The sequence below is a fragment of the Liolophura sinensis genome, chromosome 4, assembly GCF_032854445.1.
Source record: "Liolophura sinensis isolate JHLJ2023 chromosome 4, CUHK_Ljap_v2, whole genome shotgun sequence".
Classification (NCBI taxonomy): Eukaryota; Metazoa; Mollusca; class Polyplacophora; order Chitonida; family Chitonidae; genus Liolophura; species Liolophura sinensis.
Genome location: NC_088298.1, coordinates 15,536,787 through 15,560,540, shown reverse-complemented (window position 1 = coordinate 15,560,540; position 23,754 = coordinate 15,536,787). Strand labels below are relative to the sequence as shown.

At 41.1% G+C, this 23,754-nt stretch overlaps 1 protein-coding gene across 3 annotated transcripts in view; it reads right to left on the bottom strand.

Moving 5' to 3' along the window:
* Positions 1-12,878: 12,878 nt before the first annotated feature.
* Positions 12,879-23,754, bottom strand: part of LOC135464928 (obscurin-like) — a 32,221-nt gene continuing 21,345 nt past the window's right edge. The window contains exons 14-22 of one of the 3 annotated variants that reach the window (XM_064742504.1): positions 23,381-23,665; positions 22,040-22,171; positions 21,360-21,521; positions 20,941-21,130; positions 20,060-20,526; positions 19,459-19,534; positions 18,914-19,063; positions 18,111-18,259; positions 12,879-12,960 (exon numbers count right to left, since the gene is read on the bottom strand). In XM_064742504.1, coding sequence (XP_064598574.1) covers positions 12,938-12,960; positions 18,111-18,259; positions 18,914-19,063; positions 19,459-19,534; positions 20,060-20,526; positions 20,941-21,130; positions 21,360-21,521; positions 22,040-22,171; positions 23,381-23,665 — 1,634 coding nt within the window. In that variant the 3' untranslated portion in view covers positions 12,879-12,937. Of the gene's footprint in view, positions 12,961-15,679; positions 18,260-18,913; positions 19,064-19,458; positions 19,535-20,059; positions 20,527-20,940; positions 21,131-21,359; positions 21,522-22,039; positions 22,172-23,380; positions 23,666-23,754 lie in introns of all 3 variants that reach the window. The other 2 variants (XM_064742502.1, XM_064742503.1) reach the window with 2 other exon arrangements.

Sequence of the window (23,754 nt, the reverse complement as noted above, 5' to 3'; positions counted from 1 at the left end):
TATCTAAGACTGCCGTAAAATTATTGTCCTTTCTCATAACTAGGTGTGTGAGAATTAGACAGATGGGAATGGCAAGTAAAACAGAGATAAAGGAAGCCCTTGTACAAGTACTGCTGTGACGTCGACATTGGTTTCTTTTTAACTTGGAACAAGACATAGATACAATCGTTTGAAGGAGTGGTCCTCTTCGACCGTACGTGTGCAGATCTACAGCAACTTGCAGGCGGTCGTGGGTTTCCCCCGGGCTCTGCCCGGTTTCCTCCCACCATAATGCTGGTCGCCGTCGTATAAGTGAAATATTCTTGAGTACGGCGTAAAACACCAATCAAATAAATAAATAAATGAAAGAGTGGGAAAAGCAGGACTTCAACAGTGAAAAATAGGTTATGCTTGCCCATCGTTTGATCTCTAAAATGGCATTGTAAATTAAAAGTACACAAATAACAGTAAAGTAGGCTGTACCAGCAAAATGTTTTTGGGATAGTCACACTGGCAAAAATTTTTAAGTGGGAGGTTTTAAGTTCTATGTCTTGCTTACAGAGCCTGACGGACATAGGGAAGTAAGAATGGTAAAAAAAGGCTACATAAATGTGGATGAGATAACTGCTTGAAATTTTCAAAGCTTGGCCCGAAGATAACATACAGGGCACGGAAATCGTAAGAGAATAACGAAAAATAGGCCACGAAGTGTTTTCCTTAGCATATTTAGTTGGTGAATTGTCTGAGCAACAAATTAAAAAATGACATTAAACCTGACTGTGAAAGCAGACTGCCCATTTGTCGACTTTGGATTTGAAAAAAAAGAAGAGATATGTACAATAAAAACACCGAACAATATTCTACGTAGCTTTATTTATTTATTTATTTGACTGGTGTTTTACGCCGTAGTCAAGAATGTTTTACTTATACGACGGCGGACAGCATTACGGTGGGAGGAAACCGGACTCTGCTCGGTGGAAATCCAGGACCACCAGCAGGCTGCTGGAAGACCTACCCACGTACGGTCGGAGAGAAAGCCAGCAAGGGCTTGACTCACAGCGGCCGCATTTATCTACGCAGCTTTAGTTAAAGTTTAGTTCAGTAGAGATTCCTTATCATCTTAATAATTTGGCTTACCTGGTCGTCTACCTTAGAAATCTGTTTCAGTCAACGTGTGTCAATATCAGATGCGGAATTCCAGGACAGTTAACTGGGAGTTGGATGATAAACGAATGTATTTTAAACCTGGAGACAGGTATAATATCTGAGACACGGACAAGTGTGTGGATACGCCAATCTAACTGTTGGCGTAGCCACCATCGTGTGATTGACATCGCGTTCTGTTCAACCATTGGCTTAGACTGAGGGATGATCTCAGCCTTGAAACATCGAATGTTGGGCAACATTAAGAGAACTATCTTCTCTCCGCCTACCACTCCACACTCAAATTACAGGACATGCCCACAGTTAAACGTACTTCTGTCGTTTAAATGTCAATAGTTGAGTCTTTTGCTTGACGTCATCTTAAATTTGCCTTCATGCCAAATAACGAAGAAAGTATATAGAGTGCAAATTTAAGTGAAACAGTCAACGATTTTCAATGATGTTTGAAAGGTGCAAGAAATGCTATGGGCGAATGAATGAAATCAGTATCCAGATAGGGTATAACGCTAGTTTATGGGTTGTTCATTATAAAAATATGTATCTCAGAAGCCCTTTGATTGCAACTGTTCATATATCCGACGTGGCGATCTGTATTTGTTTTAAGGGGGAATATGTCCGTTTATGTATACATGTATATCTATCCCTGGTCCGACTATATTTTTTGTTGTTTTAATAACTGATTAAGTCATTGTTTTTCTCTTCACTTGAAGAGATATATAGAGTAGAGTTTAAATAGCATTTGTTCACTCGGTTCAGCTCGTCAAATGAAAGGAATGAATGCGATTCGTACCTCTCGACTAAATTCGACTGACCGTTTCCAATTTTCGATTTTGTTGAATCAGCCTGCAAACAGAACATGCAGGTGATCCGATACACAGACAAATATAAAACTGTTATCGTTTCATTCGTTAGAATGATTCACGTCAAATAAGACAACATCATCAATCCGCCCTCTTGGCAAGTTTGACGCAAAAAGCTACTAGAACTTTTCCGTGTAGGGCATGTGAACAGAAAAAGTCCACATAAAATTTGTTCTTAACATGTGTTGTGTGTGATGTTTAAACTGCTGCTGGCAATGTTGTAGATAGATATTTAAAATTTATTTTTCGGTTTATTGTATATAGTTTATGATCTTTTCCGCCATTGTATAAGAACTACATATATTCAGTGAATGTTCAATGATGGTTTATCACAGTTGGCTTAAAGCTATAATATGACTGCAATATTGCCGAAGTGAATTAATCCTTTATCATTCATTCATTCATTCATTTTTTTCAGAAGCCCTCCACCCTCCTCCCCAATACACATTCGAAATACTAGTATTTGACTGCATATAACTCGGAGACAAATCTATCAGAAATAAGTAGTCCGGCAAATTTATTTTCTATTCTACAGCCTATTTACTCGATTAGATAACATTGGATTTATTGGGTATCGCCAATTTTTGACCTAGCCTAATTGTTACTGGGAGTCCTGGGGGCAACTATTTTAAAGCGTCTGTCAATGTAAAGACAGTATAGCTTCTGAGAGTTCAAAACGAGTATGCATAGACAACATAAACTTGATATCATCGGTACAGTATGCATTCCTAAATCACCCCTAATTGTCTCAAAAAGATCGTTTTGTTTGAAGTATACTTTGTCAAACGATCTTCTAAGATAGACGTCAATAACCCTCTAAAATGTTGAACTCGGAAGCTAATTGGAATCTGAAAGGTCTCATTATTATTTTTCTGTTCACAGTGCAAACCATACTCCTTACAGCGCATGCGTCTCTCTACCTTTCGCTATTCATCACTGCCACCACTAGCAAAATTTGAACAGATAACTTGAACAACGCCGAGGCTGATTGTGATTGTAACCAACACTAAAACAATTTTATTGAAATTTGATTAAATAGCTTTGCGAGAGGATACAAGTGATGAGGCTAATCCTAAACAACCCTAAGAGCGCCTCACATGCTACAAAGGTCAAGCCGGTCTATTGGTGGCATTGATGTAAAGCGAAAGGTAGAGAGCGACGCATGCGCTCTAAGGAGTATGAGTACAGACTTCAAAGCTTCTTTGGTTAAACGAGCCTATGTCTTTGCAGTCGGATACTCGCAGTTGGTGCTTGATTTCACATGGAGCTGACCTCTAGGATCCAGCCAGATCAAAGGGTTAAAATGTCTTATTTCAGTCGTACTCAACCTGTACTGCAAATATTAACGACGCATGAGGTGTATTTATAAAAACACATGCATTAATGTGCAAACGATCTGTTGGTTTCATTTGAACGCAGACGTCTTATCCATAAACGCAGTACATGTATACGATGGGACTCTACACGCATACGTTTTAGTGAAAACATAGGCTGGCATCCTTTTTTTTTTATAACATTGAGGTTTTCATTTCGACGTTTTCATTTCAACGTTTTCTACAACAAATTGGTGTTTTATATAGGAACATGTCATATGTCTACTAGAGTGTTCAAACTGCCGTTTTTCTTTTAACCTGTATATGTCTAGCAGTTTTTGCTGTGTAGGCGTTGAAAAAAAAACACTCAAATACCAATCGTCAACCAAAATGGACGTAACTGCGTGGTCAATACTCCCAAGGCCAATGGTTTATATATATATATATATATATATATATATATATATACCTGTGCACAAATACAAGGCATACACTAAAAAAAAATCTGTTGATATTTACGGAAAATCTTATCTATTTGATGCTAGAATGTATTCTGTTATTATAAGACAATATTCGAACATTCTTTTGAAGTCGAACTCATTAACACGGATCCCCTTGTTTCTTTCCGACTTTGAGAGAACCATTACGCCGTGAAGCAACAGGAACCTAGGAACGCGAGGCTGGCTTAGAAAAACTGTACTTTAAAGCCGTTTTCACTCCCTAAGAAGAAAGGTGGGAAGCTTTTTGTAGTTTTTTTATTGTAGGATGCACCCATCAGAGATTTGAGGAAGGAGACTTCTGTTCGAGAACGTTCGAAACACTGGTATGTTTCACATGATGAACACTGCACCAGGTCGAGTGTTTCGAGAAAACAATGGCATGTAAACAAATGTGATTTAAACGCTCACATCAGTGAATGGCTATGTTATTACAGCGATGGCATAAACCTAGCGATACCTTGATCTGACCCGAATCTAGTCACAAACGGAACGGAAGGACTAACCATTTAACCTGGAAGCTGGGTTTTTGTTCATCATTATACTGCTAAACTTGGAAACTTGGTTTAGCATCATCAAACAGCAATCATTTTTAATTATTTTTACGTAGTATTTAAGAATACTCCACTCATAACGGTCTGGCTTAGGGGTGGAGGAAATAGATCAGACCCATTTTTAAAGGCAATTACGTAACCTCTAACAATCCATCTAAATTTATAAGCTTGACGGGGCATCCTTGAACGAGATGGTTAGCGGGTCAGCGCAATGACCCAGGAGCCTATGACCAATCTGTCCGCTGTGAGTTCAAGTCCAGCTCATGTTGGTTTCCTGTTCAGCCGTATGTGAGGAGGTCTTCCAGCAGACTGTGGATGGTCGTGGGTTCCCCCCGGGCTCTGCACGGTTTTCGTCCCCCTAATGCTGGCAGCAGTCGTATAAGAAAATTATTGTTGATTATTGAATATTCTTGAATACACACACAAACACGCGCACGCGCGCGCACACGCACACACACGCACACACACGCACACACACAGAGTATGTATATATAAGGGTAATAACGCCCGTTTGCATGAGCCGATCGAACTGCAAACGAAATCATTCACTGCGGGCAACGGGTTTGGCGTAAAAATGATGCGCCAAAGCGGTAAAAGTATGAACTTAAATTCTGTGTCTCCATGCGCCATCACTTGATGTCTTATCACCTGTGTATTTAAACCTAATGTACTTGCACCATCTCTCGCCTCTCTGTCGCCCAGTGCATTCTGGGTAATCGCCACAAAATTTCCGCGTGGACTCGCCCGCACGCCACCACATTCTTCTCCTTCTTCGTCTTATTATTACTATAAACAAAGTCCCAACGGGGGTCAAACTTTTCGCCAGAAATTTACCCACGCCCCTTCCAAGCCAAAGGCCCATCAGACCACGAAAAATACAAATTGTTAAAACTTCTTAAAAAATCAGAAAGATATAAATATCCCCCTAAGCCACGCTGAAATAAATACACTGATTAACACCCAAAGTAACCAATAACAGAAAGAGGAATGGAATAAAGAATCTGCCGGACGATGGCTCTATAAAATACTGGACGAAAAGATTACTAAACCAAACTCGATCCAATTACCAAATAAGTAGCATGATAAAAAATATAACACGCCTGAGAGTGGGAAAACGGGTCTGAAAGCACTGGCAACTATAATCCCCAATACTTCCCCAACTTTCCCAGCCTGTCAGGAACACGGCGAAACGTTATAGCATTATCTCTCACAATGCTCCAATCATAACAAAGAACCAAAACTATTTGCAGAAAGCATGAAAACATAAAACTGTGCACTTGAACTGTAGACTATACTGAGCCCCAAGCCAAATCTCAGAACACAAATAATTACTCCAGTAAACGAATTCATAAAATCAACGGGAAACGAATGCTAGATCTAAATATATTTCAAATGCGCTATACATCAACAATGACTATACCTTGATTTTGAGGGCCAATTGTTGCTCAGATATGTTATTAGATCCTAAAGGCACATTAAACAACATCGACAATGCCTTAATTTTTAAGGCCGATCACTCGAAAAACAAACGCATTTTACAAGAACACACAGGGGGGAGAAACATCAAAACTATACACCAAATGCCTTGGTTTAGAGGGCCGTTCGTTAATCAGGTACTATACAACAACATCCTCAATATTTGAGAAAAGCATACAAAAACCATATCTAAAAATATTCCAAATGCGCTATTTATCAACAACGGCGATACCTTGATTTTGAGGGCCGTTCATTATTCGGATATACTATGCAATTACGTCCTAAATCATGAGAAAAGCATATGAATACAATGTCGAAAGATATTCAAAATGCCCTATATATCGACTACGGCGATTCCTTGATTTTGAGGGCTGTTCGATGCTCAGATGTAGACCTACGTGTCGGTGTGTAAGAATAATGTATGTGAATGATCCCTTTATTTATATCATTAGTATACACCTTATAATATGTATCCAAATGTATCCAATGATATTCATCATATTTCAGCTTAACACGCGAAATACCCCACGAACAAATCTGTTCTGTAGTTTAGTAAACTACTTCTAGCCTGTAAAATCTTTTTCACAGGGACAACAACAAAAACCTCAGACATGTATAGATGTCATTTTCAGAAAGTGGACAGTATTATCGTTAATATGGATTACACTTTCTGACTATAGCACAGAGGTTTTAGCTGAGACCAGTGCGGGTTTCGAACCAGCTACCTCAGAGTCAGGCAACATATCGCCGGCAATACAAGTCAACCGTCTAGACCACTCGACCAACAGGCCTTCCGAGGAAATAGAAGGTGGCTGACCAGTAGACTTTACAGCAAACATGCATTACCCCTCTGATGATTACAAATGACACCACTTTCCAGAAACGTTGACACGAAATTGACGATGGACGGATCTCAGAATGAAGACTCGTTAGAGCAAGTCTTCACAAGAGCCGAGAAAGCCGTGCAAAAATATGTCATCTTCACTGTAAATGTTTTCAGCTTTTTCTGCTGCATCTTAACAATTATTGTCCTCCAAAGAGGTGCTCTGAAAACCAGCTCTACAGTGTACATCCAAGGTATTGCCACGTCCACTATTCTTATCACCCTGCTATACTTCATCTATTTCATCCGTTTCCACGACAGTGTTTCGCAAAAAACTAGCATTTCGAAATGTCTTCAGCTACGTTTTCGCCTATGGCTATGTTTTCCTTTACGTTAGCATGGCATCGAACGTCTGGATTATTCTGGCTTTTGCCGTGGAGGGTTTCTTCGCCATTTGTTTTCCTCTCAAGTCTCGCGTGAATTAGCAGAGAATCACGCGCGAAGAAAATCGTCGCCTCCATATTTGTTGTCTCGTTTTTGGCAAACGCTCCAAGATTCTTTCGCATAGCTGTGACAACCACAACAGATCCAGACACAAATGAAACCCTCCAGGTTTGGTCCTACACACAGTTTGGCCGCGATCCTTTCTCTACTAAAGCGATTTACATGTCCTTTGCCATCATTGTCGTCATCATACCGTTTCCACTTCTGGCAATCCTAAACTGTCTAATCATCGGGAAACTGCGCTGTGAGCGACGTAGCCGGATTCGCCTGAAAGGAGTCGATGTTGAGGCGACGGTAAACAATGACGACAGTCAACAGGTTCAGATCGAGCGAGTTCTGGTGGCAAGCCTTCTGGCATTTCTCTTTTGTTACACGCTGGTAGTCAGTTCGAAGGAGTATACGTTCTTCGAAAGTTCAACTTGGAAATTCGTTTGCGATTTTTAATTGCACCGTGTCTTTTTGTTTTCAATCCCTGCCTTAACTTTATTCTCTACGTGATGTGTAACAAGATTCTGAGAGATCATGTTAAAGAACTATTGTGTGGTAAATTTGCTATGAAGATGAAACGCTCCGCCAAAAGCGGTTCATCCTGACTAACTGCAACAATATCAGCAACGGTCAGTTAAATGCGCCAGCAAAAGGCCGCAGCAAGTCTAGCAAGTCAAGGAATAGGTAGCTGAGTCTTTAACCATTCCTGACCGGCCCGGATAGCACAGTTGGTAGAGCGCCCGCTTCGGGACCAGTAGATCCAGGATCAATCCTTGATCGAGTCACACCTAAGGCTTTAAAAGAGGAAGTTGTAACTTCCTCGCTTGGCGTTCAGCATGACGGGGATAGTGCAACGACTGGATGACCCGTATCAGTATAATGGCCTGTACAGCTTGACGCTATATTCATAACAAGGTCTATAACTAGCGTGCTGAACATGGTTTTAAACATGTATATGCGAAACATGAATGAACTTTATCTTTCATGGTTATTTTTATTTGATTTGATTAGTGTTTTACGCGTACTCAAGAATATTCACCGTCCGGTTCCTGGCAGACCTTCCGACGAACGACCAGAGAGGAAACCAACATGAGCTGACGAATTCTAGCACACTGATCACTCGGCCTCGGAGGCCTCTATCTTGTTTGATTGTTAATGGAAATTACGCCATCTACTCCTTTTGGGTGGTAAAAAGATGCTTTAAACCATTCTGAAAACACAAGAATATCTTGACTTCCTCTATATCTATAGAGTATGGAATAAAAATTTAAAAAAAAAGTTGTGAACCCACTTCTTGTTGCACCAAATGATTCCCCGTCGTCATATGAGTGAGAAAAAATTAAGTACGACTGTACTCTGTACAGCTTCCGCTCGAGAACGAGAGCGATACGACGATGCAGATGACCACAGTGTACTAATAATTTATTTTTCATATACCCCCTATAAAACTTATTATAGGGCAATAAAATCCAGGTATTTACCTCGTACTCTGTTGCTTCCTATCTCGTAGCGCGTTGGCCTACACGACGCTTCCATTCCATTACGCGCACGTGCAATTCGTTCTAAACATAACGTGTTTCAAAAGTTCACAACCACAGTGTGTATGAAGAAAATAAAATAGAAAATAAAACCCATCGCGTCGTGTAAAACGATGAAAATGTAATTTATCAAACATCCTGTACGTGTAACTGTGCTTTAAAAACATTTTTCTGTCAACATATGGTCAATTTTTGAAAAACAACAAAGCTGAACTTCATCGGGATTGGGAGTGACCAGTGTCATCAAGTGATACACTTGAGTATAGTCCAGATTTGTATGCGGCAAAATAGAGTGATCTACGTTATAAGTGAACATGTAACTTTAATAATTTACACCATTATTGAGTTGCACGCCGGTGTGGATCGACACTAAGTCAGGCGCTAAACTCTAACAGTAAGTTGCTGAAATATGATATCAAAATGACAACCTTTAAATCTGACAAACAATGAAAGTGTACACATTGTTTCTCTCCTTCGGTTCCATTCTTGACAGGCTACATTCTAGCATCTCTCAGAGAACAGATATTAAAGTCAACAGCTTATTTTTTGAGTGTACCAAGTTACCAGCTTGCCGGAGTCTTTCAAAACTTATGAAGTCTAGTTAATGTTAATGGTTGTCGGAACTTCGGCCGAAATTTAAGTGGAATGTGCAGTTTGAGAAGGATGCAACCTGGAACCCTCCTGCAGTTGTACTTGTGCGAGTGTCATATCTCACATTGTGTGTGAAATTCTGTGCAAACAAACCCCATCGTTCTGTCATGGAGAAGTAGTGGATGGGACACATGAGTTCCTTTCTTTGGATGTACTAGGCTGGTAGGACATGGGCTACGCTTGAGGTGGAAGGCTGTGCATTTGAAATGATGTGGCTGATGTTTTTTCTGCATACCATGAGAAGCAACAGCCGAATTGTTGATGCTTGCAACATTTTTATGAGTTGCATAATTGTGGTGGGATCTATACCAGCATGTAGTTTTACTAGCACTGGGATTTGTTAAACAGCCAGATAATTTAGACTTTTTTTGCCATAGTCTTCATTATGGATTTCTCAGTGTGTTTTCCCACTGGCTGAAATTTATACCACTCACTACTGGAAGCTTTTTTTCTTGCAGTTGATGCTGAGGTAAAATGGACTGTCGGCCGTGCTCATTTTTGTTGGCCTGTGGTCTCCGTATATTTTGTATGCCTCTACTGCAGATGACTGTCATCTTTGCTATCAACCGCGAACTGCTTCGGCTGGAAGGGGTGGACATGCATGTTGGAATTTTCACCGCTCCTTGTTTTTGTATCCCGCTTATTATACTCGAGATATTCAATACCCTGCTTACGTCTCCCCATTTTAATTTTCGAATTTCTTATCCGCCTTGTAAGCCAAAATGAAGGGAATTCAGCCATATTTTGTTGACCATTGCGTGTTCCCAATTACTTTATTTTTCCCAAAACTCTCACATGGTGTTCTACGGCCCTGGGATAACTTTGTCTAAAGTGTCTGGGTGGTATTCGCTGCAGTCGTGCTTTCTCAGGGACAGAAAAAGTGGTCCCACATAGTTATTTAGTTTGATTTAGTTTGAATCACCTCACTTTCCATGTTTTCTTCTCGTGGGAAGGATCGCAGATATCTGATAAAAATTCTTACTGAAACTTTGAGTCTTTCGAATTGTGTTTTTGGTCTTCTTAGTCAGAACAATCGATATTTCCAACTCATCACATTCGATGAAAGTTGGTGCCTTGCCTGGAAATTTCATGCGTTGACTCCCGTGGCTGTCCGACTCGACCTCATCGTTACTCACCAACATTTCCTGTTCAATGGCATCTAACTTAGAGAGAAAGTCATTGTCATAATCAGATAACTCAGTGACGCTGTCTGACCAAAATCCAAGGTTAAAATTTGGGATATCTGAGTCAGTGTTGGTATTTCCATCCATAGCGCCCTGTAGTCTTTATACTAATCTAGCAATACGAAGGACAAACGTTGAATTCAGAAAAATTTATAGTTAAAAACTCCACAAATACTTCTGTAGGAATCATAAATTTGGAACAGGATAACTGACAGGAAAAGCGAAATAAATATATACAAAATTACACCAAATATACAGATGGTTTGAACGCTGAATCTGGCCTGAACTGAGAGATGTGCGCGCCACGGAATGGAATCCGATCATGCGAAAAATCATGAAGCAGACGACACAAGAAGACGACGCAAATAATTATTATAAACAGTTTTCCTGTGATAATGGCATGCAGACAGTGTAGAAAACTAAACTTTAAAGGGCTTAAGGACACTAAATCGTTCATGTAAGCATGTCAGCACTGCTTGGAAATTCCCGTATAGAAGAACAGGGTTTTCCCAGCCGGAGGTCACCCAGTGCGAAAGTAGTTCGGCGCGTGCGAATGTTCAGTGGATGGTGCTACGTATATGATATACACCAGTAATCACACTGTCAAATAGGCATACTTCTCCGGTTATGTGTGAGCAGACACCAGTTATCACACTGCCGATTAGGTATACTTCGCCGGTTATGTGTGACCAGACACCAGTTATCTCACTGTCGAGAAGGCCTACCTCACTGGCTATGTGTGACCAGACACCAGTTATCACACTGTCAAGTAGCCATACTTCTACGGTTATGTGTGACCAGACACCAGTTATCACACAGACAAGTAGCCATACTTCTACGGTTATGTGTGACCAGACACCAGTTATCACACCGTCGAGAGAGCCTACATCACCGGTTATGTGTGACCAGACACCACTCATCACACTGTCAAGTAGGCACACTTCTACGGTTATGTGTGACCAGACACCGATTAGGCATACTTCTCCGGTTATGTGTGACCAGACACCAGTTATCTCACTGTCGAGAAGGCCTACCTCACTGGTTATGTGTGACCAGATACCAGTCATCAAACTGTCAAGTAGGCACACTTCTACGGTTATGTGTGACCAGACACCAATTATCAAGCTGTCGAGAAGGCCTACCTCACCGGATATGTGTGACTAGTTTCTGCTCTAGTCAAAATATACTTCGATATTCGTCTTCGGAAAATCGTTTTGACTAAAGAACACTGTTATTTTTTTCTGAATGGTTGTAGGCAAACTGTAACCATCCCTTTGATGGAGTTAATTAAGCTTGAAACAAGCTGGCGCCAATTCGATCTCTCGAAGGATCCAACGAAAGACACAAATCGATATAAAATTTAACCCCAAAATTGTGAACATCTACTCTACATTTATTCAGCAAAATCAAATCAACCACAGTTTCCGTACATAAATATTTTGGTTGGTCAAAGGTCAGAATACATGGGAAATCTACCACAGTCTCCGCACAAACAACTGCTTCTTCACAGCCTTGTCGTTGCCCACCAAAATTACCATGTTTGACAGAGTGGTCTACCCCGGCCTTAACGCTCTCCTGCGAAGCTAGTTGGGTAAATAACCCCACAGTTTCTAATAAGGCTTTGGCGAGATTTCAATTCTATCAGAACATGACTTTGTCATATATGCAATTATTGTGAAATAATAAATATGAATAATTAGTTAAGCTAATCACTGTAAAGAAATATCTACATTTATCTACAGGAGGGTTAAACTAAATCCTGGTCCTTTAATGTATATGGGTCGAATTATTTTCGCTAAAAATTTTCCTTTTCCATTTTATATCAAATCTAATGAGATTTCCAAATACCCCGCGTCTATTACAATAAATTAACAATCGAAACTATAAATCTAACCGTACAGCTGTACAAATCACATACCTACACAAGTGCCTATAGGTGAGACTTTCATTTCGTTCCATACAACTCTAACAACAAAATGAAAATAAACCCATGTACATGTTAATAATTTATCTATGCTTTTGGATAATATAACCTGGCTTGGGACAGGGACAAAAAATGTAACAGCTTTTTAAAAGAAAGTCAAAAGTTGTAAAAAGTTTAACATTCAGTTTCCCACGTACGTTTATGGTAAACACCACACCTAGTTTTTGCACGCCACTATGTATAGTCTATTTCTCACTTCTCACCCCTAAAAACTGTATACGTAACTATGTCTAAAGTAGTTTTTGGAGACATATTTTCCTACTTCATTCATCAATTTTATTTTTTCGTTTTCATTTTTTTTTCTTGTATTTTGAAAAAAAGAGTCAACACGAACAACTGTGAATAATAACTGGTTCCATGTTGAAAGTTTTTCAGGACATCTGGATGATGGTGTATCGGTCTGAAATTCGTTGTCCGCGCCGTCAAGGTTCTACCTGTTCAGAACCTGTGAAAAGAAAACGAAAACAGTATTTTATAAATGAGCTAATATTACGGACGACATACAGAGAGAATGTCATCTATATCATTCATATTCTTACCTGTTTTATGTAAAATCACCGGCAATATTTATTTGATATTCAACAGCTTTTCTCAATCTGACCTAGGACATCTTGCACAAGGCTATCGTAAGCAACATCTGATTGTAACTACCATCACAACATACATTTTTAACATGTGTTGCCAAGGTAGGAACCGGTAACCATCTCTTTTGCCATGATAGTTACAATCAGCTTAGCATATGACGCCTTTGTGGAACCGTTCCCAAAATTCTACCCTTCGTTAACTTCCACTTTGTTGATTAAGCTTTATTTGTTTAAGACATTTTGTACAAATCTGAGATGTAAATTCTCGCAATTTAAGTATATTATAACATTTTGTATATACCAGGCAGTTTTACAAACAGTCCCACGTTTTGGATAGCATCAGGTTTCTTTAAGAATATAACATCTGCTACAGAAACAATTTTCAACCACTTTATACAGGCAGACAATACAGTATAAATCTGTTGGCAGTATTTACCGCTTTTAAACATTATTTTCGCCCAATTTTCTGCAGAATTAAAATGTCTCGATGCAGTTACAGCTTTTTGTTTTTGAAAAAAAAACCCGGCATTTATACGGTGTTATATGCGAGACTAGCGCAAATACAAATACTGTTCCTAATTCTAAGATATAAATGCAGCTGATTGAGCAAGGCGCACGCATGAATATAAGGATACAGATACACAGAGGGCGACAAATATATCCCAAAATAAATGAATAAGATAACAAAACAGAAAACAAAAAAAAACAAAAAAAAAAACAACAAAGGTAAAAAGAAAAACAAAATAAGAAAATTAAAAGGTGAGCGCGAAAATAAACCATTGCAGCGGTTGTTCAGACGTCAACGGATATACAACTGTTACAGCACAAAATTAAGACGAACTAGGGTCAAACAAAACGCATAGTATGGTATTCTGTCTTGCCTAGTTACATTCGGTCCACGTCTAAAACGCACTTGCGCTCGACATTCTCCAACAATTTGGCACTTCAGTGCTGTGGTTGGTGGAGAAAAGCGTACAGAACAGATAAGGGAGAAAACTAAAAAGTCACAAGGATATGCTTCTCCAATGGAAACTGTTCACACACAAAGGATTGTTCGCTAAACCAAGACGACGACGACGACGACGACGAACGAAGAGTCGAGTCGAGTCCGGAACGTAGACAAGGTAAAACCAAAAAGGGCTATGATGTCAGCATATGACGTCAGCAGATTTCTCATGCGCACTGACCTGAGTGGTCTGAAGACAACAGGAACAGAAGAAAACGATGGGTTGAAGACATCTGTCGGGCAAAACGATCAACAGATGAACAAACGTAAATTACTGCTCACATAAAATGATTGGTAACGATTGAATCCAGTGATGAAGAGGTTAATGGGAACAACAAACGAAACGACACAGGAGAAGACCACATCATCGTGTCATCTGTAGTAGTTTGGTATATTAAGGACTACATTTCCATCACAGGTATGGATGATGAGAAGTAGAAGAAGTGAGAAGAGTCACAAGAGGTGTGGCCACCAAGAGAAACAAAAACGATAAAACCAGAGGAATCTCCGATACAGAACTGGGATCAAAAGGGAGAAGACAAAGTTTGAATCAAACCAATAAAGTCGTAGGCCGGGGGTACGAATACGATTTCAAATGTGTCTAGAGGACTTGGAACAAGCTTTAGGAACATGGGTGACAGAAAAGAAGCGGTTCAGAAATAGTGATAGGCAGTGAAGAACGACAGCACATCCAACATTTGCTGCAATGTTAACATAAAAAGCCGAACAAAGAGGGTGGGAATAACAGAAATGAAACTAACGTTCTAAATACAGAACATTTCAAAACAGCGCAAATCTCTAATTTAGTACTGTCGCAGCCTCTAGCAATTCGCATGGGGATAGAGATGATACAAGCGAACGAGTACTCGCAAAAAAGCATATAATTCTCGCTAGCTGGAGAGGAACGTGGCAATTCAGGAGGCATTCCTTTTCATTTTGCTCATAGCTACGAAAGGGAAAAGTTCTAAAATGGTTTGTTGAAACGAAGACAATTTTGCATGTTCCTAACCTAACTACGTTTAATTATGCAACTGCACCACGCGTATATCAACCATGCCCATACAAATACACAAAAAACTTGTTTTCACCACAAAACCTGGAGGGGATTTGACACGGCAAAGTAAAACACATCAGATTTCCTAAAAATCTGTTTTTGTCAAAGATGTTCCCACATGCTGGATAGGTAAAGTAGGTATTTCAAACAGAGGCACTTGAATTATCACAGAAAATGGCAAAGGAATGAAGCATTTACAGTATTGGGAAAATGACCAAGTGTCGTATAGGATCTACAAGCGATCCACATTAGACGATTTCTTAGATGAAGGATGGAGAGCCACGGCAACTTGAGAATTTTTCAAAGCTGAAAGCAATTCGGGTCCAAGCTGTTCAGTTTCATGTAAAAGTGAACAGTTCATGTAGCGTTGTGTTAATGAATTTGCTTTGAGACGAACAAGAAAGAATAAAATCGAACAGAAAGTATATACTATGGTTGACCCGAAGTGCCTTATTGGTGGGAAAAGATAGCCCACTGGCCTTAAGAAAAAACAACAGCACAGCCATTCCGTATAGCATACCCATGATGAAATATCTGCGCAATCTACAGATCCCCCAAACGGGATCTCCAGCCTGACCTACGAGACTCCCTAGAAGACGAACTCATCTCCGAGGCCTCGTGCGATCGCTCGGATCGTCGTGATCTTCTGGAAGAAATATAACCCTCCGAAAATGACGTGTCTGTCGAATCCTCCATTCCGGAGATATCGTATGATCTCGCAGAACGACGTGACTGTCTGGAAGACATGTAGTCTTCAGAGTAGGATCTATCTGCACCTTCTTCTGATCCTGAGATCTCGTATGATCTTGCGGAACGCCGTGACCTCCGTGAGGATCTGCGCGAGGAATCGTCCTCTTCCTCTTCCTGAACGTGAAGTTCCTCTGATGCTGCCGTGATCTCCATTGCTCTTGTCGATCTCTTTGATCTTTTGGCAAAATAATCGTCGTCTTCACCAAAGATGTCCACTTCTTCTGCTGTAGAAGAGACCAATTCCATTGCACTCGATTCCGAAATATTACCCGTCACCTTAATCTCAGAAATGACATCTTGAGCATCGTAGCTGAATACGTCAACAGTGCCTTGCTCTTCTGTGGCTGTCGCGAATGTTGCTTCATCCGCGGATTCAGTCATCGATTTCTCCGCAATGTTTACACTCTCCGTAATGGCCACATCGGAGTTTTCCGATGGAGTTGTGTTGCTTTCAACTTGTTCTACACCAGACTCTTCCCCGACGATTGCTGACGCTGCGTCGATTTGAACAGTTTTTTCAACAACTGCGTCAGTCACTTCCGCTTCTGCTTGAGTGTCATCAGGTCTAATATTTTCTTCTACAGACGTCGACGTTTCTTCTGACGTCGACGTAACGGTGCACAACATTAACGCTTCGCTTTGCGACGATTCGCTAGACACAGCAACTTCTGATTCTTCTGGGGGTAAACTTAGTTCTACGCTGTCCTCTACGTTCGACGACGAAATGAGAACTGTTTCTGTCGTTCCGTCGGTCAAAGTTAAATTTACGTCTGTAGAGACAGTCACATCTGTCGCTACATCATCGGTCACAGCTGTCAACGTCACATCACTGCTTACGTCAGTAAGGGTAATAACCTCGTCTTTAGCAGCGGCTTCGGTTGTATCTAAATCGTCAACAGTAAGCGTTACTGCATTACTAATATCTTCTGACGTAACGTCCGTCAAAGATACGTCAACTTTAAGCGCAGCGTTATCAGATAAAGTGTCATCTATCATTCCAATGTCTGCGACGGCTTCTACTACAGTTTCTGAAACGTCCACCGTTTCCTCGTCGAACTTACTCAAACTTTCGTCTGCAGACAACGTGACAGTCACTTCGGCGGACGAGGCACTTTCTTCCACGGGTTCAGTCTTCGACGGTTCTTCATTTAAACTTACCACTTCTTCCACGGTTTCCGATGACGTGGAAAACTGCACGGACACTTCTTCTGCCGTCTCCGCAGAAGAGGACTGTCGAGATTCCACCACCGACGACATCTGGATGGTGTGACTCGTCGACGACGACTCCTCCGAATACTCCACGACGGTCTGAGACTGACTCTGCGACGCTGTCACTTCAACAGATCCTTCTAGTTTCACAGAAGTATCGGCTTGAGTTACCGCCCCTTCTTCAGACATCTCCATGATGGCTTCGATATTTTCATCCACATTCTCCCTCTCAGGTGTGGGGCCTGGTATAGGTGTCACAGGCTCCTCGGTAGTGTATAGGCTAATTTGAACTTCTTCAGAGGTTGTCCCTCCCTCCTCGGCTTCCATTTCCACCACATCCACACCCGTTTCAGATTTCTCCTCCACAGAACTGACTGGTGATCTCTCTTCTGAAGACACCTCCTTTATTATTGGCTGGGTATTTGCCTCCGTTTCTTCGCCAATTTCACTCTCCTCTGGTTTTGTCACTGGTTCTGGTGATGGTGTTTTGGGTTTTACCTCTTCCTGTACTGGTTCTGGAGAAGGTGTTTTTGGTTTTACCTCTTCCTTCATCGGTTCTGGAGAAGGTGTCTTTGGTTTGGGTTCCGTAGTTGGCGTCCTTGGTTTCACTTCTTGTACTGGCCCTGGAGATGGTGTTTTTGGTTTGGGTTCCGGAGTTGGCGTTCTTGGTTTCACTTCTTGTACTGGTTCTGGAGATGGTGTTTTTGGTTTTACTTCTTCCTGTATCGGCTCTGGAGAAGGTGTTTTTGGTTTGGGTTCTGGAGATGGCGTTTTTGGTTTTATTTCCTTTACGGGCTCAGGTGACGGAGTTTTGGGCTTTGGTTCTGGAGATGGTGATTTGGGTTTCACTTTTTTCACTTCAGCTGCAACTGATTCTTCTTTTGTTTCTTTTACAGATGGTTTACTATCTTTCTTTTCGCTTAGTGCAGGGACTTCTGTAATTTTTGGTTTACTGGTTAATGGTGGAGGAGTAGAAGACAAAATGAACACACCTGATCTTTCCAAGCGTTTCTGGTGATAATCCTTGGCGTATCTCCTAAGCTTGTTGGACAGGAACACTGCTTCTTGTCGGGCCTTTACCATATTTGGTGTCAACTGAAGCCACTTGTGATCCAGACATTCTTCTACACCCAGACGGTTTCTGCAGATAAAACATTTATTGACTTGGGTAAATGTAAGTAAGGCTATTCTATATTAAACTGAAAACTACTTCACGTTTAGAGTCACGACCAGGCTTACAAGTGTGAGAAACCAGAGCATGAAGCAGATCAAAGATCATTGCAAAATATGTGATTTGCTTATACATACTTATGGACTACAACAGTGACCTCAGTGTCCTGAAACTTGAGGGAAAACGCTTTCATAGCAACAGACATTCTGTTTGAAAGTCCTGGGCTTGTGTGCTTGGCCAGTGGATACAGGAAGGATTTTCAACGTCATAGTTGTACTAATGAGGGAGTTTGGTGTTCGAATTATTTTATGACTAAACGTGAAAGTCCTACTGTGCAACGTGACCCGTCAGAATTGTTAGGCAACTAATTTTGATTACATTTACACAGGCATACACAACAAGATATTCAGAGAAAGCTCTTGAAGGAAAAAGGTGTCATTTGTGCCAAGTTGTGCCAAAAGGACACTCTATTGGGGCTTTAAGAAAATCACAAAAGCCATTGCAAATATTTCAGGTGTGACATCAAAATATTAGTTGCGCACAACTGACGTGTTGTTTTCATATAAGTTACAAAAGTATTTAATCTCTTGGATATTGCCAAGTGTACTCTTAAACGGAACAGACCTGGGTAAGCGCTTCAGAAGATCATAGATGAACTTAAGCCCTTCCTTTGTGACGTTCTCGTAGAGATCCTGAGCATCGTATCGGATGTAGGCGATGTTAGCGAAGGTTTCCAGGTCTGTCTCTCCCAAAAATGGAGACTCTCCACTTAGTCTGGCAAAGCAACAACAACAACAACAGTTTATTCAAGGCTAGACTCTTAAAAGGATAGAGTCTCTCCACTTCTTCCGGAAAAGCAACAATAACAGGTGTTTTCAAGGCTAGTTTCTCCCAAAAACGGAGACTCTCCACTCTCCACCCGAAGCAGCCGTAGTGGCAGAGAAAGCTGGATTCGAACATGGAACCTCGCTGATTAAGGGTCTACCATCGCAGTAAACCAGTGCTTCTATCCATCTGAGTCAGTGATGGCCCGAGATCGATTAAAAGTTTAATCACTACATTACTCGTTATTTTAGAAGGGCTAGTTCCATTTAATATTGACTGGACATTGTACTCAAGACATTGTAACAAAAGAATCATCGCATATTTCATCATGTCGGTAAACTTACAGAAGGAATGTCAGCGCCCCGATCGTCCACACGTCCGCAGCAAAACCAACCTTCTCCTGGGCAACCATCTCCGGAGCTGAGAGAAAAGAAACCATCCAGGATGAAGAAGTGTTATTGGAAGATTAGGTCGATAATGCAATCCAATTGCTTTGGTGTCGAATGGGTCTTGTCATTCGTAAATGTTGTCATTTGGCATACAGGCTATCGGTTCTTATACCTTGTCTAAAACGAAATGTAGATTCCTATACGAACTTCAGGTAGATTATCCTAAATCTGTTAATCTTGCCGTAACTGTATAAGAAAAATTCCGGAGTACAACAGCCAAGTGACAATTGAAAGCAAAGGATCGGGTGTATTTTTGTATCACTTTACTGTAAGCTTTTGTTTATATTAAATTTTTTTATGAGATTTTTATGCCGAACCGTAAAATAAATCACGCCTTTAGTTTAACGTCTTTAATTCTCCTTATGTTCTGCCCACATTTAACACACCTGTTATTTAGCGCGCAGTCAAGTCAAATATTCTTCAGTTCGGCCTAAAACATCAATCAAATAAGTGAATAAATAAGCATTTAAACAAATTGACCATAAAATCCTCTTACACAGGAAGTCCGGGAATCCCATTTTTGGCATGTGCGACCCCTCAGGACTTGTTATGGAACGGGCCAAGCTAAAGTCGACAATTTTGACGTCAAGGCGACGTCGGCTTGCCAGCATGACGCTAGACGGCTGAAGGTTAAGATGAGCGACGCCACAGTGGTGAAGATACTGGACGGCGTCCAGGACCTGCTGGATGATAAAAGCCACCGACTCCTCTGTGTAGGTGTTCTTGAACGATAAATGCTGGACGACATTGTCGCCGTACAGACGCTCCATGATCAAGCAGACTTGCTGGGGCGTCTGGTAGCCGGACACAAGCCGGACAATATTCTCCTGCTGGAGTGGACGTAGGACAGAGAACTCCCGGATCAACTCATCCTTCTTCTTAGAATCGCCCGCTGCCATTTTGGCCACCAACTCCTCACCGCCGACCTTTTTGGACACACATTTGATGCTGGAGAATGCTCCCCTAAAAATGTTAACGCCTTTCATCACAAGTATTCCCTCTTTTGTCCCATCCATATTTGTGGCAATATTCATTATCTTTACCATCATTGCATTATCTAGGAAGAGGAACTTGTCGGAATGTTACTTTGGCAACAGTCATTGTTCACATAGCTTCACTTGTAAACTACATTTTATTCGGTGCGAAGAACGTTAAAGAGGCTTTTACATACCCCCCCCCCCCTCAAAAAAGGAATACTTTGCCGAACTCAGCTACATTCGAATCACGCAATGTAAGCCTGAACCCTGTTTTCACCGTCGTTGCAATTTAACCCACTTAAATAAATCCTGATCTAGATTTTAGGAGGTTGTAGAGTAACAAACGGATACATTGTTATAGCGACTGTCGAAATATACCGAAAAAAAAAACATGACATACTTTCTGATGTCTTCGCCAAAGTTGAACTCTTCCTCGGGGGAGGTTGTCTTCATCTCTTCCTCGATGGTCTCTAACCTCATAAGGGAAGGGCTCCTCACAGCGCTCTCCCGGGGGGACGGTTTCTCCAATGCTTTACGGGACCGCAATAATAACCGCTCAATCTCCTCATCGATTGATACAGCCGGAGCGCCTGAAAGTGAAAGCGAAAGTATATCACAACTGTTTGTGATAGGAAAATCCTTACATAAAATGTACAGCATTTCTTACGAGGAAGCTTTCTCCTGACCTGTATGGATGACCAACTGAAGGGATTGACTCCTCGCTTGTAATGAAGGCTTCTTACCTGGAGCTTTTATTCGCACCTCCACGGTTGACCAGCTGAAGGGATTGACTCCTCGCTTGTAATGAAGGCTTCTTACCTGGAGCTTTTGTTCGCACCTCCACGGATGACCAGCTGAATGGGCTGACGCCGAATCTGTTGCTGCACGACACCCTGAAGCGGTAGATCGTGCTGGGCTTGAGTCTTGGGACCAGAGCACACTCATCCAGAACCGACACTGCGGACGTCCAACGGTCCTCACCTGATGATTGAGTCATTAATTGATTGATTGATTAATTTATGGATTGACTGATTTGTTTGATAGTTGTTTAACGCCATACTAAGCAGTTTTGTTTTTACTTATACTATGGCGACCAGCTCTATGGGTAAAGGAAGCTGTAGTGCCGGGTTTAAACCAATCACTTTGGCAAGTTACAGGCAAACTCTTCCACGTGTGGCATACATATATGCCGTATTGGTGGGAGGCCAGTTTTCGCTAGAGAACTTCATGCAAGACTACACAGGAGAGCAGCGAAAGGGATATTTCCTGAACGCTTAAAATCCCACTGTATTCAAATTCAGCATTTCATTGTTATGTATATTAGCGTGTTTATTTCAGACAGTGTAGTTCATATCATGTGCAATTAAAGAAGCTGATGAGAAAACACATGCGTTAACGTATATGTTCAATTTTCTCCAAAGCATATCCCAGAGGTTCCGTTCGTCTATAAGATAAATCCTCGACGAATAACGACATAGTGGCACGTGACCGGAACTCACCTGCTTTACGATAGTCCACCCTGTAGTTGGTAATGTACGAGTTACCGTCGGACTTTGGTGCGTTCCAGACCAACAGTGCCTCGTCCGATGATACGGCACAAACCACAGGGCGACCTGGTCTCTCGGGATTGTCTGAGCACGATATTTAACGAGATATTACAAGATTGTCTCAACCAATGGCATTTATGGATGAGTTCTCTGTATTATCAGAAGTCCATTACCTTGAGATATCCAGCTTTCTTAGAGCTAGTCTCCTCGACACTTTACACTTTTCTTCGATCTCAACGGAGAGTTTTGTAAAAGGGCAACAATGTCTTTGACAGTAATTGTTTTAGTGTTGCATGGAAATATAAAAATAGTCAATGGGTTCTTAAATGCATAACAACAATGATTAGCGAAATCGTAGTTTTTTAAACAGAGTTTTAGTTTCATGGTGTGGCCAGTTCTTGTTGCAGCCTTTTACAAGTAGATTTCCCATGATTCAGTTCACAATTTCCATCCAAGAGGTTGACAAATGTCTCCACTAGGTGGAACGAGCTTCTACAGATGACGTAACACGTGTAATGTGCCGTGGAGACTAGCTACAGGGAAGTTGCCAACTTCTAGGTATTTATTTATTTATTTGTTTGATTGGTGTTTTACGCCGTACTCAAAAATATTTCACTTATACGACGGCGGCCGGTATTAAGGTTGGGGGAAACCGGGTAGAGCCCGGGGGAAACCCACGACCATCCGCAGGTTGCTAACAGATCTTCCAACTTAAGGCCGGAGAGGAAGCCAGCATGAGCTGGGCTGGAATTGACAGCGACCGCATTGATGAGAGGCTTCTGGGTCATTACCCTGCGCTAGCGCGCTAACCGACTGAGCCAGGGAGGCCCCTACAAACTTTTAGGTAATGGACTTCTGATATTATAAATATAACACACAGAAATAAGTAAAAAGAGATATGAAATTATGTAATAATAAGATTCCACTGAGGAAATGAAAAAATGAAAAATAAATTGTCCAAAGACAAGAATTTATCGTGAAATAGTGAAGCATATTAGGCTTTTGTTTTAGTTTTTCTCACCACGGGTAAAAAGTGATTTCATTTGCCAAATAATAGGGAACGGTGAATAAGAATTTTTATGTTAACATTAATTCATATCTCAGTTATATCATGAAATACTGTAAGACTGGATGAAAATCTTAGGTGGCAAATGGGACGGGGTGAATGTTCATAGAGAAACGTTTTGACAATTTACATTTGAGGGCGGTTTTATTTATCTACTTAGATTTGGACATTTTGGAAAACTTTTCGATAACTATGACCAAAGCAGAAACACAAACCGCCTTACAAACCTCCAAGCAAAAGTCTGGCTCTTGATGTCACTGTGCCGAGTTTGTTTCGGACAATACATTTGTAAACACCGACGTCATTTGGCATTGTGTTGAGAACCGTTATGGACGCTCTGCCATCTTCTGTCAAGGAGGTACGAATCCTCTGTCCGTCGGACAACATCCCCTCGTTACGATACCACGTGATACTCGGCGCGGGATTCGCCATCACGTGACACGAGAATGTGACGTCTTCTCCAACCAGGTAAGCGGCGTCTTTGAGTTTTTCCAAAAATATAGGTGAAAATCCTGAAATTTATAAATAATATAAGGAACTATAAATATAGGTTAACATAGATTTCTGCGCATTTTGAACGAGTAATATTAAAGAGGCTACA